Source organism: Hemitrygon akajei, chromosome 7, assembly GCF_048418815.1.
Source record: "Hemitrygon akajei chromosome 7, sHemAka1.3, whole genome shotgun sequence".
NCBI lineage: Eukaryota > Metazoa > Chordata > Chondrichthyes > Myliobatiformes > Dasyatidae > Hemitrygon > Hemitrygon akajei.
In genome coordinates, this window is record NC_133130.1 from 34,540,308 (window position 1) to 34,560,683 (window position 20,376).

The following is a 20,376-nucleotide window of genomic DNA, read 5'->3' on the forward strand; positions in this document are numbered from 1 at the left end:
ACGGGGGGGGGGGGGGGGGGGAGGGGAACCTAAGTGTAGGAACAGATGTATGGGAGAAGGAAGAAAAAGAAGATAATAAAGTTGTTTGCACCATTAGAGATAAACAGAGAGGAAGAGGTGGAGAAATTCTTAAATGCATTTAATTTAATGTTAGGAGCACTGTAAGAAAGGTGGATGAGCTTAGAGCATGGATTGATACCTGGAAATATGATGTTGTAGCTATTAGTGAAACATGGTTGCAACTAAATATTCTTGGATTTTGTTGCTTGAGGTGTGATAAAATCAGAGGGACAAGAGGGGGAGGTGTTGCACTGCTTGTCAGAGAAAATATTACAGCGGTGCTCTGGCAGGATAGATTAGTGGGCTCATCTAGGGAGGCTATTTGGGTGGAAATGAGGAATGGGAAAGGTGTAGTAACACTTATAGGGTGTATTATAGACCACCTAATGGGGAGTGAGAATTGGAGGAGCAAATTTCTAAGGAGATAGCAGATATTTGTAGTAAGCACAGGGTTGTGATTATGGGAGATTTTAATTTTCCACACATAGACTGGGAAGCCCATACTGTAAAAGGGCTGGATGGTTTGGAGTTTGTAAAATGTGTGCAGGATAGTTTTTTGCAGCAATGCATAGAGGTACCAACTAGAGAAGGGGCAGTGTTGGATCTGCTGTTAGGGAATGAGTTAGGTCAGGTGACGGAGGTATGTGCTGGGGAGCACTTTGGGTCCAGTGATCACAATGTCATTAGTTTTAATATAATTATGGAGAAGGATAGGACTGGACCCAGGGTTGAGATTTTTGATTGGAAAAAGGCTAACTTTGAGGAGATGCAAAAGGATTTAGAAGGAGTGGATTGGAACAATTTGTTTTATGGGAAGGATGTAACAGAGAAATGGAGGTCATTTAAAGGTGAAATTTTGAGGGTACAGAATCTTTATGTTCCTGTCAGGTTGAAAGGAAAGGTTAAAAGTTTGAGAGAGCCATGGTTTTCAAGGGATATTGGAAACTTGGTTTGGAAAAAGAGAGAGATCTACAATAAATATAGGCAGCATGGATTAAATGAGGTGCTCGAGGAATATAAAGAATGTAAAAATAATCTTAAGAAAGAAATTAGAAAAGCTAAAAGAAGATAATAGGTTGCTTTGGCAAGTAAGGTGAAAATAAATCCAAAGGGTTTCTACAGTTATATTAATAGCAAAAGGATAGTGAGGGATAAAATTGGTCCCTTAGCGAATCAGAGTGGACAGCTATGTGTGGAGCCGAAAGAGATGGGGAGATTTTGAACAATTTCTTTTCTTCAGTATTCACCAAGAAGGATACTGAATTGTGTAAGGTAAGGGAAACAAGTAGGGAAGTTATGGAAACTATGAAGATTAAAGAGGAGGAAGTACTGGCGCTTTTAAGGAATATAAAAGTGGATAAATCTCTGGATCCTGACAGGATATTCACTAGGACCTTGAGGGAGGTTAGTGTAGAAATAGCAGGGGCTCTGACAGAAATATTTCAAATGTCATTAGAAACGGGGATGGTGCCGGAGGATTGGCGTATTGCTCTTGTGGTTCCATTGTTTAGAAAGGGTTCTAAGAGTAAACCTAGCAATTATAGGCCTGTCAGTTTGATGTCAGTGGTGGGTAAATTAATGGAAAGTATTCTTAGAGATGGTATATATAATTATCTAGATAGACAGGTTCTGATTAGGAACAGTCAACGTGGATTTGTGCATGGAAGGTTACATTTGACAAATCTTATTGAATTATTTGAAGAGGTTACTAGGAAAGTTGACGCAGGTAAAGCAGTGGATGTTGTCTATATGGACTTCAGTAAGGCCTTTGACAAGGAATCTGTACTGGGTCCAATGTTGTTTGTCATATACACTAATGATCTGGAATCATGGGGTGGTAAATTGGATTAGTAAGTATGCAGATGATACTAAGATAGGTGGCATTGTGGATAATGAAGTAGGTTTTCAAAGCTTGCAGAAAGATTTAGGCCAGTTAGAAGAGTGGGCTGAAAGATGGCAGATGGAGTTTAATGCTGATAGGTGTGAGGTGCTACATTTTGGTAGGAATAATCAAAATAGGACATACATGATAAATGGTCGGGCATTGAAGAATGCAGTAGAACAGAGTGATCTAGGAATAATGGTGCATAGTTCCCTGAAGGTGGAATCTCATGTGGATAGGGTGGTGAAGAAAGCTTTTGGTATGCTGCCCTTTATAAATCAGAGCATTGAGTATAGGAGTTGGGATGTAACGTTAAAATTGTACAAGGCATTGGTAAGGCAAACTTTGGAGTATTGTGTGCAGTACTGGTAACCGAATTATAGGAAAGATGTCAACAAAATAGAGAGAGTACAGAGAAGATTTATTAGAATGTTACCTGGGTTTCAGCACCTAAGTTACAGAGAAAGGTTGAACAAGTTAGGTCTTTATTCTTTGGAGCATGGAAGGTTGAGGGGGGACTTGATAGAGGTATTTAAAATTATGAGGGGGATAGATAGAGTTGACGTGGATAGGCTTTTTCTACTGAGAGTAGGGGAGATTCAAACAAGAGGGCATGAGTTGAGAGTTAAGGGGCAAAAGTTTAGGGGTAACACAAGGGGGAATTTCTTTACTCAGAGAGTGGTAGCTGTGTGGAACGAGCTTCCAGTAGAAGTGGTAGAGGCAGGTTCGACATTGTCATTTAAAGTAAAACTGGATAGGTATATAGACAGGAAAGGAATGGAGGGTTATGGGCTGAGTGCAGGTCGTTGGGACTAGGTGAGAGTAAGTGTTCAGCATGGACTAGAAGGGCCGAGATGGCCTGCTTCCATGCTATAATTGTTATATGGTTATATTAGCAGCACTAGCAATATCTTTGGTAATTTTTTGTGTTGAATTTGTAAATCCCAAAAAGACATTTTATTGGACTTCCTTCACCTTTTAGTTTATACAGCAATAACAGGCAAAATGTTGAAACTTGCCTCATAGATAGCAAAGCCTATAATATGCATGCCCTCTCCCATTTTCCTTTGCCGTCTACGATTCTTCTGAATCACCCCAATTAGAAAACTGCACAACTGATCTTCATCATCAGGATCTTCATCTGCTTCATTCAGAACAATTTTAAACTTAGGATTTGTCCAAAATGACCCTGTGAATGGAAACCAAGAGCATTGATGTTAAGATCTGCAACAACTGATGAATGTATACATAACAGAACAATGCAAATTGGTTTCACTTTCCTACTTTGATCTGAAAATGTCTGGGTAATGTGGGATATGAAGACATGATTATTAAGGACTGGGATAGACTGACAATCCAGAGGACTGGACTATCCATCTGGAGCCACAAGTTCAAATTTTGCCATGGAAAAAGGGAAACATTTCTGTAGATGCTGGAAGTCCAGAGTGTGTGTGTGTGTGTGTGTGTGTGTGTGTGTGTGTGTGTGTGTGTGTGTGTGTGTGTGTGTGTGTGTGTGTGTGTGTGTGTGTGTGTGTGTGTGTGTGTGTGTGTGTGTGTGTGTGTGTGTGTGTGTGTGTGTGTGTGTGTGTGTGTGTCTCTCTCTCTCTCTCTCTCTCTCCCTCCCTCCCTCCCTCCCTCTCCTGGAGGAACTCAGCAGGTGAGGCAGCCTCCATGGAAAGGAATAAAGACTCGATGTTTCAGGCCAAGTCTCTTCATCAGGACTGGAAAGGAAGGGGAAAAAACTAGAATAAGAACGTGGGAGAGGGAAGGAGTACAAGGTAGAAGGTGACAGGTGAAGACAGATTAGGGAGCAGATAGGTCAGAAAGGGAGAGGGGGATGAAGTGAGAAGCTTGGAGGTGATAGGTGGAAAAGGTAAAGGGCTGAAGAAGATGGAATCTGATAGGAGAGAATGAACTATGGGAGAAAGGGAAGGAGGAGGGGCACCAAAGGAAGGTGAATGGTAGGTGAGGAGAAGAGAAAAGTTAGAGGGGCGTTCGTATGGGGAATGGAAGAAGTGAGGCGGGGGGGGGGGGCGGGAGAAATTACCAGAAGTTAGAGAAATCAATGTTAATGCCATCAGATTGGAGACTACCCAGATGGAATGAGTTCTTGCTCCTCCAACATCGTTGTGGCAGTCGAAGAGGCCATGGACTGACATGTTGGAATTGGAATGTGGATTGGAATTAAAATGATTGGCCAAAGCAAAATCCTGCTTGTGGCGGATTGTGCCGAACAAAGTGGTGCCCCAACCTACGTTGGGCTTCACTAATGTAGAAGCCGCACTGAGTGCAGCTGTAGATGACCCCGATCAACTATAAGATAAAGTGTTGCCTCACCTGTAAGACTGTTTTGGGTCCTGACTGGTGAATGGTAATTTGAATTAAATTAAATAAACTAGAATAAAAATCTGGTCTAAGTGATAGGGCCGATAGAACTATTAATTGTTCTTAGTCTGGCCTATGTGCAACTCCAGACCAATTGATGTAACTCACTTTTAATGCTAAGTTCAGAATTTTAGAGCATGGAGGTTATCATACACCTGTATAAAACATAAGCAATAGCTGGAATCTTGGGTGCAGTTCAAGCCACCACAGTAGGAAGGATGTAACTGCAATGAAGAAAGATCAGAGAAGATTCATTTGGATATTGCCTGGATCAGAACTCTTCAGATATGAAGAGGATTGGATAGCCTGGGTTTGTTTTCCTGGGGGAGGGAGTGGGTGTACAAAATTATGAGAAATAATGTTGGGTAGATAATGAGAAGTTTTACTCTTGGGAGAAACATCTTTAGAGAACATGGAAATAAATGTAAGGACAAATTTCAAGTGGATTTGAAGAATATTTTCACCTAGCAGGTGGTTAAAAGCCAGAACAAACTGCCTGAGGGGATGAGGTACTCTGACAATATTTAGAAACTACTTAGGTAAGCATTTTGAGACATTATGACATGAAAGATCATAGGCAGTATGCTAGAAATTGAATTACAGGTAACATATGTAGACAGGGTCATAAAGAAAGTTTTTAGTACATTGACTTCATAAATCTAGACACGGAGTTGGGATGTTATGTGCAAGAGCAGGTGAAGCAAAATTTAGAGTACTGTGTGGTGTTCTGGTCACCTACCTGCTGGAAAGATATCAATAACTTGGTAGTAAAAAATTGCAAGGACGTTGCCAGGATTTGAGTGTTGACAGTATGGAATAAGCTGTCAGCAGAAGGTAAATGCAAGTTCAATTGTAACATTTAAGAGAAGATTGGACAGGGACATGGATAAGCAAGGTCTGGAGGGGCGATGATCTGGGTTCCAGTTAATGGGACTTGACACAAGATCAGGTCAATGAAAAACTAAGTGGGTCAAAGGGCTTGTTTCTATATTATAGTGCTCTATGACTTTATAAATTGGGATGAGTCTAGACAGGTACTTGATGACCAGAACAGACACAGTGGGTCAAACAGCCTGTTTCTGTGCTGTATGATTGTGTTTTAAATAATTGTTCATATTAATAGCTTAGCAAAGGGCCTGTTTCTGTATTAGATTTTGAGAGATATGGGCCAAATGCAGGCAAATGCTTCTTGGATGGGAATCTTGGTTGGCGTGGACCAGCTGGGCCAAACAATAAACTTAACATCATATAAAACTATGGTAATAAGCCTGATTTAAAAGGGCCTATTTTAATACTCCGAATCTAAGTAATGGGAGAATAAAATTACTGTCTTACTAATGAGAAAATAGGATAAACATTTAATAAAGCCAACTAAAAAAAAGCATTCATAAATAAACAGAGTCTTGAAACAGAAACCACACCAAAAAAATAGCCGTCTTGTCACTAAATTATCTTTGGCTGAAGCATAAAGAAGATATTAGCAGAGCTGAAGTCTTTGCAACAATTTGGTTCCAGGACAGTGTTACCAAGGAATACACTGGATTCTATAGACAGAATTACAATGATGAGGAAAATTGTAATTTTATACTTGGGTAGTTTAGACATCCCCCTGCAGAAGATCCAGTTCTCCAGGACCCATTGTGAATAACCATGCTCCACTTATGAACTTCATCGCTGGCTAGTGTGTCAGGGGTGAGAGTACAGATTTCCACTCGAGAGAAATTCCTTAGAAATTCGGAAAATGCCATCCTGAAATGTGGAGACATAACAAAACAAAATTGAAGCCCTCTCAGGATGAATAATTTGCAGTGTTGTCAAAGAATAGCAGACATTTGTGAATTGACTTGTTCCTTATACATTGAACAAGGTGAATTGATATACATAAACTACAATATGGGAATAGTTATTCCACCCATCTGTTCTGGTGCATGTTTTCCATATGGGCAATAGATTTTGCCCCATTTCCCACTCTGTCACTTATCTATTAATCATCTACATGATGCTCTTCAAACCCACCAATTCCCACCCTGCAATACATCTCTTAGTTTGTCTATCTCCACTGTGTCCACTCTAATGACAAGAATTTTCCCATCACTTTTTTCAGGATGCCTTTTTTTTCATGCTTAACCCTCTACCACTGTTGGTAGGGCTATCAACCTCATCTATACTTCCTGTACTTCTGCCCTCACCCCTTCTCAGCCAGAACAAGGATCAGAATATTTTGATTTTGCCTTCACCCCGTCAGCCTTCACATTCAATGGATCACCCTCCATAATTTCTGTCAGCTCCAACAGTCTGCAAAGACAGCTCCCAGGACTGAAATGATTAGCACAAGAGGGTACAGTTTTAAGGTGTTTAGAAGCAGGTACAGAGGAGATGTTAGAGGTAAGTTTTTTTTTAAAAAAACGCAGAGAGTGGTGAGTGCGTGGAATGGGCTGCCGGCGGCAGTGGTGGAGACAGATTCAATAGGGTCTTTTAAGAGATTCCGGGATATGTACATGGAGCTTAGAAAAATAGAGGGCTATGGGTAACCTGAGGTAATTTCTAAGGTAAGGACATGTTCGACACAGCTTTGTGGGCCAAAGGGCCTGTATTGTGCTGTAGGTTTCCCATGTTTCTATGTTTCATACTCCCAGTTTTCTCCCAGAGAACTGCTGCTTACTGGATTTTTTTTTGTTTTTCACACCATTGTCTATAAACTCTAGAGAGTGCCATGCATGAAAATTCCAGAAGGTCAGCAGTTTCTGAGAAAGACAAACTACCCCGTCTGGCACCAACATTCATTCCATGGTCAAAGTCACCATAGATTACATTTCTTCCCCATGCTGATGTTTGGTCTGAACAACAACTGAACCTCTTCACCATGCTTTTATGCATTGAGTTGTTGCCACATGATTGGCTGATTAGATATTCGCATTAATGAGGTGTACAGGTGTACCTAATAAAGTAGCCACTAATGTACATCTCAATTGGCATGAACACATTGGGCCAGAGGGCCTTTCTCCAGTCTGTACAATACTATACATCCATGACATTAACTTTTCTACTCGCATTAGATCTGTTTCATTCTATTTCTGACCTATATGAGTGCCTGTCTAAATTTCTATTAAGATAGTGATTTCATCTGATACCATCAGCAGCAGTAAACTCCAAATATAAACTATACAAAAGACATTATTATCAAATCTCCTTTACAGCTCCTTCCTTTCACTTTGAGCCAATGCCCTTTTACTTTTCATGCCCTAACTATAGGAAAACAGATTCAGGGATTCTACACCTCTCATAATCTGATACCGCTCTATCAGGTTACCCCTCAATCTCCTTGGATCAACAGAAAAAAAGCCCACCCTATCCAACTTCTCGTCATAATTTATGTCTAGGCATCATCCTGGTGAATCTGTTCTACACACTCTCCAGTACAAACCACATCCTTCTGATAATGTGGCAAGCAGAACTAGAACATCCTAACCAGTGTTTTAACCTCCCAACTTTTATATTTTATGATCCAACCTATGAAAGCAATTGTCTTTCATCTCCACTCTATCTACCCAAGATTCCACTTTCAACGAACTATGAACCTGAACCAGAAGGACACTCTGTTAGTCACTATTACTTAGTGTCTTTAGCATTTACTGTATATAATCTATTTCTATTTTACTTCACATCGCACTTGTTGGGAATAAATTCCATCTGCCCACATTTCACTCAACTTTTCATCTCAGCCACTCCCTTCTGCAGCCTTAGACAAACTTTCCAGCTATTCACACCACCAGCAACTTTCATTTCATCCAGAGCCTTAGTTATAATAATTATAAAATTCAATTCTAGACTTCCAGCCAAGTTGTCATTTTTAAAAAAATGCCAAATACCAAGAGTTCCAACACTGGTCCCTGTGCTGTATAATTGGCTGCAGGCTCTCAACAAGAAAACCATCTTTCCACAATGATCCTCTGTTCCCTTTCACCAGTCCAATTTTAGATCTAATGAGCCAACTTAAGTTGCATCCAATGTGCCTTAACCTTCTGGAACATCCTACCATATGGGACTAGTCAGCTATAATTAAGATTCCTTGACCCAAAGCAAGGGATACCACGTGACCTTCAGAAGTCTTTCAGCATTCTGCTTTTCTTTTATTTCTCTATCATCTGCAGCTCTTTGTTCCAGCTACTATATCAATGTGAATGCCAAGATTTCAATTCCAAACCCTTTCCCATGCTTCCTAAAAAGGTTTCTTTGGATCAGAGCTTTATAAGCATTCACATTTAACCTTAAACTATAAAAACTCACATGCTGGATTTCATGGGTCTCAGATAATCTAGCATATTTGTAATCCAATATTGCCTCCATGATTCACCAACTGCCTTCCCTTCACTATCAGTTACCTCAGTGTTGCTATTTGTAAAGTGCCAGAGAACTAAGTACTTATAGCTTCTTGATTGAGAATCCTGAGTTACTATCCTCACCAATTCCAACCACATACACAGCCACCACCAAACTTCAGTCTTAAAGTTATATAATTATACAACAGGGAAATAGGCTCTTCAGCCAAAATTGCCCATGCCGACCTGGTTGTCTACTTGAGCTAGTTCCAATTGCCTGCATTTGACCCATATCCCTCTAAACCAGGGGTTTCCAATCTCTTTTTCTCCATGGATCAATGCCATTAAGCAATGGTTGGGAACCCCTGCTCAAAATCTTTGCAATCCACATCCCTGTCTAAATGTCTTTTAAAATTTGCAATTTCTGCTTCTGCATCTTATTCTAGTGCTACACCCACTCAACACAAGGAACAGTGACTTCTAGTCTTGTTACAATCATCCCCTTCCACACATTCAGTCTAGATTCAAATTTGTACTGGGTGGCCTTCTATCTTTTACTGGTATTGAGACCGGATATTGACATATTTGGATAGACATGGACTGATTAAGGATAGTCAGCATGGCTTTATGCATGGTAAGTCATGTTTAACCAATCTTATAGAGATTTGAGGAAGGTACTAGGAAAATGGATGAAAGCAAGGCAGAGCTTGTTGTCTAGATGAACTTTAGCAAGGCATTTGACAAGGTCCCACATGGGAAGTGGTCAAGAAGGTTCAGTCGCTCAGCATTCAATATGAGGTAGGAAATTCGATTGGATGTTGGCTTTGTAGTAGAAGCCACAGAGTGGTCGTAGATGATTGCCTCTCTGACTAGAGGTCTGTGACTAGTGGAGTGCCGCAGGGATCGGTGCTGGTCCATTGTGTTTGTCATCTATATTAACAATCTGGATGATAATGTGGTTAAGTGGATCAGCAAATTTATGGATTACATGAAGACTAGGGAGCGGAGAGTGAGGAAGAATATCAAAGCTTTCAAGGGTGGGAGCATGGTTGAACAAAGGGATCTGGGAATACAGGTCTATAATTCCTTGAAAGTGGAGTTACAGGCAGATTGAGTCATAAAGAAAGCTTTTGGCACATATTGGCTTTCATAAATTAAAGCACTGAGTACAGGAGATGGAAAGTTATATTGAAGTTGTTTAAGGCATTGGTGAGACCTAATTTGGAATATTATGCATAGTTTTGGTTACCTACCTACAGGAAAGATGGAAATAATGTTGAAAAAGTTTATAAAGATGAGGACCTGAGTTAATAGGAAAGATTGAATAGGTTAGGACTTTATTCCTTAGATCGTTGAAAATTGAGAGAAAATTTGATAGAGGTATACAAAATTATGAGGTGTATAAATAAGATTAATGCAAACAGGCCTTTTCCCACTGATGTTGGGTGGGACTATGACCAGAGGTCATTGGTGAAGGGTGAAAGGTGAAAAATTTAAGTGGAACATGAGGGGAAACATCTTCACTAAGAGCGTTGTAAGAGTGTGGAATGAGATGCCACCATAAGTGGTGCATGTAAGCTCGATTTCAACATTTAAGTGAAGTTTAGATAGATGGATGGATGGTAGAGCTATTGAAGGCTATGCTCCTGGTGCAGGTCGACAGGAGTTGGCAGCTTAAATGGTTTTGGCATGGACTAGAAGGATGAAAGGGTCTGTTTCCGTGCTCTACTTCTCCATGATTCTATTTGTGATACTCCCTTCAGGTACTCAGCTCCATTTTCTGAAATTCATTTCACAAAGCTCTTCTACTTTACTTTTTTTGTTCTTTAAGACCCAATTTACAATCTACTTCTCACAATTTATCACCCCCCCACTTGTGTTTCTTTCTTTGACTCACCATTTACTTTTCAATTACCATTCTATTGAACACTTTCTACATTATCTTTCTATATTAAAAACAGTAAAATCAATGCAAGCTATAGTACCTATAGCGTGTAACTACTATGCACTAATTTTATTTTTATACTAATCACGTGGAGACAAACTGACACAGTGGTTTCTCTCTCTGTGGGCAGTATATTTTACATTGTTGCATTGTCTTGTTATCTTCCCCATTATAGTCTGTTCAACTGTAACATCTTCCAATTCCAACATGAGGTACATTGATCTAAACAATTAGCCTTACTTCCATCTCCACAAACTATCATACTGAGTACTTAACATTTCCAGTTTTAATTTAGGCTTCCAGCTACATACCCGTTTGCTTTGATAGCCACTAAGCAAGCTATAAAATCAAGACAGGCAGAGGAAGAATTTCATTTTTACCAAAATTCGCCATTTTCCGAGTCAACATGGAGGCGTTTTCTTTCTTCATCGGGGATCTCTTTCCACTCTGGTGCACTGGAATTAGATGAAAAATGTAAAAGGGTAATTATTTTGTCACTATTTACAGGAATGGCACATGAACAGAAACATCATCCTTTCTCAATGGGAGCTGCATTATTTTCCAAGATCTCAAAATTATCTATTTATATGCATGACAATTTAAATACTTAGGAACAACTTAACCAATCTTGCCATATTTTCAGTAATGCACTTAGTTCCCTTAAAAGCCAAAACTCAGAGTTTAGTCTGGTTGCAATGTGTAACTGGAATTTCAAAAATGGCTTAAAAATTATTTGAAGCCACACAAAATGCCGGAGGAACTCAGCAGGTCAGGTAGTATCTGGGGAAATGAATTATCAGTTGACATCTTGGGCCAAGATTTTTCTTCAGGACTGAGAAGGAAGGGGGAAGATGCCAGAATTAAAAAGGTGCAGGGAGGGGAAAGAAGCTAGGTGGAAGGTCATACCTGAAGCTAGGTGAATAGTGGAAGGGTGGGGGCGGATATTTTATTTACTAGAAGCAGAAATCAACATTCATGTTATCAGGTAGGAGGCTACCCAGATGGAATATGAGGTGTTGCTCCTCCAACCATGAAGGTGGCCTCATCTTAGCACATGAAGAGACCACGGACTAACATGTCAGAATGTTATTGGGAATGGGAATTAAAATGTTTGGCCACCAGGAATTCCTGCTTATGGTGGATGGTGCGGAGGTGCTCAACAAAGGGGTCCTCCAGTTTACAATGAGTCTCATCATTGAAGAGGAGGCTGAATCAGGAGCACCAGACACAATAGACAACCCCAGAGGATTCACAGGTAGAAGTGCTGCCTCACCTGGAAGGACTGTTAGTGGCCTTGAATGCAAGTGAAGGAGGAGGTGCATGGGCAGGTGGAGCACTTAGGATAAGTGCCAAGAGGCAGATGAAACAGAAGGAATGAATGGAGGGAGCGGTTCTTGTGGAAAGTGGAGAGAAGTTGGGAGGTAAAGATATGTTTAGTGGTGGGATCCATAGTGCAGAGGATGATGTGTTGGATGTGGCAATATTCACTCCAGGATGCCAAAGCTCCTCTTGATAACTAATTAGAGGCAGGTACATTGCCCAGCTCATTTATGGTTGAATGATGTCATGGCTTTTGGGAAGAGAGGTCTTGGCTTGTTAAATAAATAACTATCTATTAACATAGGACAGAAGGATTCTGAAAAATGCATTAAGAATCATGAACATTTGACCTATAACCATATAATTCCACAAAATAACTTACTTGTCAGACCATCTTCCGGTCCACTCTCTTTTGCCCCACGGATTCCTGATCCGGATCAATTTTTCTTTATCACCTTGATAGCTCACCTACAAGATTAAAACTACATCCTCAATTTGTTTCTACATTATTCATCTCCAAGGTTACAGTTATTCAGTGCATCTACAGCAAAAATCTGCATTCATTAAGTATCTTTAATACAGGAAATTGTTTCAAACAATTTTTTAGAATTTCAAAGAATAAAACTTGGCATGGACAAAGCAGATGTTACAACATTCATGCAAAACATGTACAAAGAGGAAATGTTTATGAATCCCTTAAAGCAGGGGTTTGAAACCATGGACCCTCTGCTTAATGGTATTGGTCCAAGACATAAAAAAGGTTGTGAACCCCTGCCTTTAAGTCAGAAAATAAAGAACAAGAAGCAGAAAAGCAATTTGGGAATGGGGAAGGGCATGTCAGTGAAAAAAATTGGAAAAAAAAGTTTAAGGGGAAGTGGGGAAGTGTTTGTTGCAGGAATTAAAGACAGTGGATTCACACTATACAGTTAGATGAAATTTTTGATCTACATACTGTATTTACTGCTGAACAAATAGGCTGACAATTTAGAGTGGCAGTGAGTGATAGTGTGATATTGAGAATGAAATTTAACATGCTCCCTATACTAGAAATAGCACCTAGGAGCAGAACAAGGCCATTCGATCCATCAAGTCTGCTCTACCATTTCCATTTCCCTCTCAACCATCTTCTCCTACCTTCTCCTCATAACGTTTCATATCTAGACTTTTCAAGAATCCATCAAACTGCACTTTACACCCATTCACCTGGCTTCTAGAGCCCTCACTGGCAATGAATTCCACAGATTCATCACCCTTCGATTAAAGAAATTCCTCATTTCCGTTCTAAATGGATGTCTATCTGTTCTGAGATTGTGCCCTGTAATCCTAGACTTCCCCTCTACTGGAAAATCTTCTCCATAGCCACTCTATCTAGACCTTACAACATTAAATAGGTTTCAATGAGATTCCTCCCTCATTCTTTTAAGTTCCAATGAGCACAGGCCCAGAGCCATCAAACGCTCTTCATATGAGGAGGGTGAGGACTGACCTTAGAGTTTTTTAAAATTTAAAAGTAGAGAGTAAAGGGGATTTGAGAGGCAGGTTTATCCACCCAGAGGGTGGTGGGTATATGAAAAATGCTGTCAGAGGAAATAGTGGGGGTGGATATAATTATAACATTGAAAAAACATTTGGACAGGTACATGAATATTAATGTTTTATACAGCTGCAGCATGACTTTCCGACTCTATATTCAAGGCCCTGACTGATGAAGGCAAGAATGCCATATGCCATGCTTTATCGCCTTTCCTACTTGTGATGTCACTTTCAGGGAACTATATCCCAATACACTTTATTACTAATGAAATACATTTTGGTGTGTAGTTCTGATGGCAATTCACATTCCCACCAAATTTCCTCAGTGACTAGTGATGCTGATTAAATGATACACATTGTCTGGGACACCTATGATAACTCCACTGCTTGCTTTCAACACAAAGTAATTTATTCTCCTTTTGGGAAGCACACAGACTGGAATAAGTATCTTAAAGATGGCACTCTGATGGTGTAGTGTTCCCTTGGTATTGCAAAGAAGTATTAGTCTGGAATTTATACTTTAAGGATACACCTGATATCAGAGATGAGGCAGCTGCAATTTCATTCCAGGGTAGTGCCAGGACGTGGTCTAGCCAGATCAAGCAATAAGTACATTCAAGTTTGTGACAGGTGGACCCAATGATATGATGCAGCACTGTAAGGGTCTTTCTGGAGAGAGGAATTTGCAAGTCATATATGAAGGAATATATGAGTAAAAGTGCTAGATAGATGAGAGAGTTTGCAAGGAGAGCTGTAACCTGACTGTTTTGGCAACAAATAGAATGTCATAGGCATGCTGTACTTGTGTAGCAGCTTGCTTCAATCAGCACGACTTAAAAGGGAGAGGAAGACAAAACATTGATTCCACTGGGGAACTGCAGAGAAATACTGCCTCACCCTTTCAGGAAACATGAGATTTAGGAGTACAAGTTAATAAAACCCTTGGTTTCAGACTTACTGTTTCTGCTCCAGTTACAGAGTAAGCATGTCTTTTGACCAGATTCTGCGAAGTATCTGTCTCCTTTCCTGCTGATTTCTTAGTGTAATGCATAAAACAACAGTAAACAGTCAAATAAGTCAGTATTAATTAATCAACATTCATTTAATACACAAGTCAGTTAACTGAATTTATTGATTATATAATGCACAATATCTTGCGCTACTTTATTTTTCCATGAGTAGTACCGTAGGTTTTTGCAAATTAAATTACATGAGGCATTTTATGTTTAAGAAAAACCACAACAACTCATTTATTGTACCTCAAAAACTGAACATGAAGTGCAGTAACAGAACCTCATGTAATTAGGTCATCTCATCAGACCAATCTCTTAAAGTGAATCCCAACTCAATGTCCGTGGTTTCCACCAGTTACATTTCTCTACACAGGCCCATCCAGAAGGGTCATGGTCATGTTGACAGGCTCATGGTCATGCTGTGATAGCATGATAGTGGAATACTCCAAATCTTGATGTGCTAGTTTAAGGCGATCTACCAAAACACATTCAGGTTCACAGCTCTTATCTATCATAAAAATCTTAACTCTGTTCTGAAACACAGGATGGGCCATTGTAAGGGGGCCTAAGGGGATGCTGGTGTGCATCATGGTGGATGGAAACAAATAAGGCAGAATGCAAGTGAACGAGAACCCAGGAGTTCTGTACACCATGGTGAGAGGTAAGGACAGGTGCAAAGCAATTCAGTTTATTGAGGAGGGTGGAACTCCATTGATAGGTGGTCGTAGCATCAGGAATAAAATCACCTGGCACTTGTAATGGCTGCCTTTCTACCAATTCAGCTGTGTAAGACTGCAGGTCCTCTTTTGGAGCTATTCTGAGCTCGAGCAGTCATCTGTCAGGGAAGCCCCCAGAGCAGCCTTTAAGGAGTGGTGAAACTGCTTGCATTGGCCATTGGACTGTGGGTGATACACCGTGGTGTGATATAGTCCAACATGGAGGTTCTGGGCCATCACAGCCCAGAGGTCGATATGAATTGGGGACCACAATCAGAGGAAATATCAGATGGGGTGCCAAACAAAGCAACCCAAGAGCTGATGAACACCCGAGCCACTTTTGAGGCCATTATCGATGCTACAGGGACAACCTCTGGCATCCTGGTGGTATGGTTCACCATGGTAAGGAGATGCATGAAAGCATATGGGGGGCACAGTTGGAAGAGAAGGGGACCAACAAGTTCCACATTGACATGGTCAAACTGTTGCTCTGGGACCTCAAAAGGTGCCAATGTCATGAGGGTTAATTTTTGCCTGCTGCCACTCCACAAAGGCTGCACTCCAATCACACACATCTTCATGAAGGCTATGCCACACAAATATTAGTGCAACCAGCTTCTGTGAGGCCTTCCAGCCCGGATAGGAGAGGCCATGCATGGAACAGTCCATTCCAGTTTACGGGCACTATAGGGCGATGGTGATCAGTTGAAGCTTTGCACAGGAAAGAAACCCCAGCTTCCCCAAACTTAACATCAGCCAACTGCAGACCCACAATAGCTCTACAGTAAGCCTGGACCTCTGGGTCAGTAGCTTGGTTGGCTGTCTTGCCGGCTAAGTCAACCCCTGTGCATACAGCCTTAAAGGCTGGCCATGAGAGGCAATCAGCCATAGCTCTACTTCTCCTTGATATGTTGTACATCAGTTGTGACCCCTGATATGTGGGCCAAGTGGAGTTGCTGCTGTGCAGACCAAGGGTATTTTGGCCATCATGTACACAAGAGGGTTGTGGTCAACAGACACTGTGAAATGGTAACCCTCCAGAAGAAAATGAAAATGTCAGACAGCCAGGTAAAAATTAGAGAAGCTCACAGTCAAACATGCCATACTTCCATTCAGTGTGATGGAGCTGCTCACTGAAGAAGGCAAGCAGCTGCCACACAGCTCCGACCAACCGTTCATACACAGCAACCATAGCATGGTCTGAGGCATCTTTAGTAATGGCTAGAGGCATGTTGTGAAGCAGGTGCACCAACAGGGTTGTGTTAGAAAGAGCTCTTTTGGCATCATCAAATGCCCTGGTCATCTCTGCTGACCAGTCAAGTATGTGATTAGGGGTATTGTCTTTAAGTGCACTATACAGGGGAAACACAAGTTCAGCAGCTTGTGGAATGAAGTAGTGATAGAAGTTAATCATACTTAAAAACTCTTGTAGTTTTTTTGTAGAACAGGGCGGTGTGGAGAGGAACAACAACAACAACAACAATCTAAGAGAGGATGTACTGTGTACGTGGGTTTTCAGAAAGTCCTTGACTAGGTGCCATACATGAGGCTGCTTAATGAGCTATGAGTCCATGGTATACAGGAAAGATGCTAGCATGGATAAAGCAGTGGATAGTTGGCAAGAGGCAAAGTGTTTGAATAAAGGGTGTTTTCTTCGGTTAGCTGCCAGAGGCTAGGGGTGTTCCACAGCAGTCTGTGTTGGGACCACTTCCTTTTACGTTATATGTCAATGATTTGAATAACAGATTGATGGCTTGTTGCAAAGTTTGTAGATGATATGAAAAGAAGTGGATGGGCAGGTAGTTTTGGGGAGGTAGAGAGGCAACAGAAGGGCTTAAACTGAATAGGAGAGTGGGCAGAGAAGTGGCTGATGGAATACAGTGTCAGGAAGTGTATGGGGGACTCCGCCCGCTTCGGACATGTAAGACTTAGTTGCTTCTTGTCCACCTTTAATTTCTCCCTTTTCCGATTTAAACTTAGAAATTTCAGCTTTATTCAGTTGAATCTGTACAGCAATAGTTATAATTATGGCTACTTTGAAGACCACCAGGCGAAATCCGGACCCAACTAATGGAAAGTCTAAAAAATCTGACGAGTTCTCAGAAGAACCCTCTTGGGTTAAGAGATTAGAGTCTCGAATCAGCAGTATCGGCATTGAAATAACTCAACTAAAAGAGAAATTTGAAGAAAAATTTGACTCTTTGAGCCTCGATCTTAAAGAAGTTAGTCGAAATGCAGCTGACCTTTCTTTTCATTTGGATAAGGCTCAACAACGAATCGTGGATTTGGAAGCTCGATCACGTCAGAATAATATTCGAATTGTTGGATTAAAAGAGAAATCAGAATCTGCCGACACACTGGATTATTTTGCTAAAATGTTTCAGTCTTTATTTCCGGAGGTTTGTTCGCAACTCCTGGAGATTGAATCGGCTCACAGAACCGGTGCTTTAAAATCTTTGGATGAAGGTAAAAACAGCCATATTGTTGTGCGTTTTCTCCATTTTAGAGACAAGGATCGCATTATTAAGCTTGCAAGAAAACAAAGATTATTTCAATTTCAAAATTCAGAAGTGGATTTTTTTGAAGATTTTCCATGTGAAATTAAGAAATGTGCTGCATTTGCTTCTTCTATGAAACTAGCATATCAAAAAAAGCTCTTTCCATCGTTACATTATCCAGCTAAATTAAGGCTTTTTGTTCAAAATTCTGGAGTTCGTATTTTTGATGATCCAGCCAAAGCACTGCATTTTATTAACTCTTTGTCTGACGAGTCCGATGACGAGTCTGAAGCCTGAAGTTTGAATGATCTACAATAGTTTGATTGTCTTGTAGTGTAAAGTGATGAAATTGGAAGATTTGATGGTTATAAAAAGTCTTTACCTTAAAATGTATTTTTATCTCTGAAAAAGACTGGTTTGGATGGTTTTAACCTCCGAAGATATAACGGGAGAACTGTTGAAAGACTGTAGATAATTCTGAACCATCTAGAATTCTTTTTCTGCAGCATTTAAATGAACTAACTGTTTTTTTTTTGTTTCGTATGCTTTTGTAAAGTTTTTTTTAAGAATTACTTGGATTTTTTTACATTTTAAAGACAGATTGGATAATTTAAAGATGGCGATTGTTTTTCTTTTGTGCAAATATTTCAATGACAACGAGTCTGAAGCCTGAAGTTTGAATGACTTATAATGGCTTGAGGGTCTCACAGTGTAAAGACTGATGAGATTGGAAGATTTGATGGTTACAGAAAGTCTTTACCTTAAAATGCATTTTAGGTCTGAAAAAGACTGGTTTGGATGGTTTTAACCTCAGAAGATATAATGGGAGAACTGCTGATAGATTGTAGTTAAGTTTGAACCATCTAGAATTCTTTTTCTCTGCAGCATTTCAATGAATTAATTGTTTTTTAAAAATATTCTGTATGCTTTAGTAAAGATCTAAGTAATTATTTGGATTTTCTTATGTTTTAAAGATAGATTGGACAATTTAAAGATGGCAATTGTTTTTCTTTTGTGCAAATATTTCAATAATTGTTTTGGATGTGTTTTTCTTCCCTTATCTAATATTATGAAGGTTACTCTCAAATTGAAGGTCATTTTGTTTTACAAGAAAAACACTATCCTTCCAAGCTAATTATATTGAGATTTATGCCGACTGTAATGAGATTTATGTGCGGTAGAGGGAGACAGAGATTACTTTTTTAAAATCTTTTTATTACTTAGGTAGGCGGAGCCTGTATCTGCATCTATGCTTTTCTTGGGGCTTGTGTCGATTGATATCGACTTGTTTCTGGGCTTTGTGTGGGTTTGGGTGGGTTTTTTTTCCTTTTTTTTCTCCCCATTATGGAATCCCGGAGCATTTGCTAATTATTTTTATTGTTGTTCATCTCTGTCATTTTTGACCACCTTATCCTGACATGCATCTAACTACTCTTTTTAGATACAAAGTTTCATGATGATATCCAAACAGTTAAATGTTTTAACTTGGAATGTACGCAGCTGGAATCATCCTATTAAGCGTAAGAAAATATTTAAAGTTATAAACCGATTCCAGCCTGATATAATCTTTGCTCAAGTGATGCATATCAGGTTATGTGATAAAAATCGATTTTTAAAATTTTGGAAGGGTCCTCCGTTTCATGCAAACTCCCAGAGTAAAACTAGAGGTGTCTCTATTTTTATTGATTCCAATATTCCTTTAAATCAGGAGGATATTATAGCCAATATTAATGGCAGATTTTTGATTGTTAAAGGAATAATTTGTAATAAGAAAATGGTTTTGGTTAATATTTATGGACCAAATGTTGATGATCCCTCATTTTTTAAAGCCGTTTTTGCTCTATTACCTGACTTAAATGAATATATGTTATTAATGGGTGGTGATTTTAATACTTGTTTAAATCCTTTAATGCATAAGTCATCATCCAAACATCAACTCCCTAATCGTTCTGCATCACTTATTAATTCCCTTTTAATCAATTATGGTTTAATTGAGATCTGGAGGCATATGCACCCTAGTGATAGAGAATACTCTTTTTTCTCACATGTTCATAATAAATATTCGAGAATCGACTATTTTACAGTTGATCCTCAACTTTTATTTAGTGTTCAGAAATGTGAGTATGATGCAATTGCTATTTCTGATCATGCTCCTTTAAACTTAATATTTGAATTGAAAGATGTTGTTTCTACCAGACCATTTTGGTGTTTTCCAGAACATTTATTACAAAGTTCAGAATTTGTTGAGTTTATTGAAACTCAGATAAGAGTTTTTTTCTCTTTAATAATATAGGAAACGTCTCAAAGTTAGTAATTTGGAATACATTAAAAGCTTAATTATGGGGTCAAATTATATAATATATAGCTAAATTGAAGAAACAAACAAGAATGGAATTAAATAAAATCTCTAAACAAATTAAAGAATTAGATAACATCAATGCAATCTCTCCAAATGTTGTTTCATTTAAAAGAAGAGTAGAATTACAATCACAGTATAACTTATTACTAACATATCCTATTGACGGATATTTGCTTAAATTGAAAAGTCAATTTTATATTTTTGGGGATAAAAATAATAAGCTCTTAGTTTCTCAATTAAGAGCAGCTAGAGCTAAAAGACAAATTTTAAAGATTCGTAAAAATAATGGAGATATAGTAAGTAACCACGAGGATATTAATAATACGTTTTAAGATTTTTACTCTGA

The 20,376-nt window shown here is 39.4% G+C and overlaps 1 protein-coding gene across 1 annotated transcript in view; it reads right to left on the reverse strand.

Moving 5' to 3' along the window:
• LOC140730120 (calpain-2 catalytic subunit-like) overlaps positions 1-20,376 on the reverse strand; it is a 117,964-nt gene that overhangs the window by 45,304 nt on the left and 52,284 nt on the right. The window contains exons 4-6 of the mRNA XM_073050256.1: positions 16,263-16,525; positions 10,972-11,046; positions 2,962-3,131 (exon numbers count right to left, since the gene is read on the reverse strand). Coding sequence (XP_072906357.1) covers positions 2,962-3,131; positions 10,972-11,046; positions 16,263-16,525 — 508 coding nt within the window. The remainder of the gene's footprint in view (positions 1-2,961; positions 3,132-10,971; positions 11,047-16,262; positions 16,526-20,376) is intronic.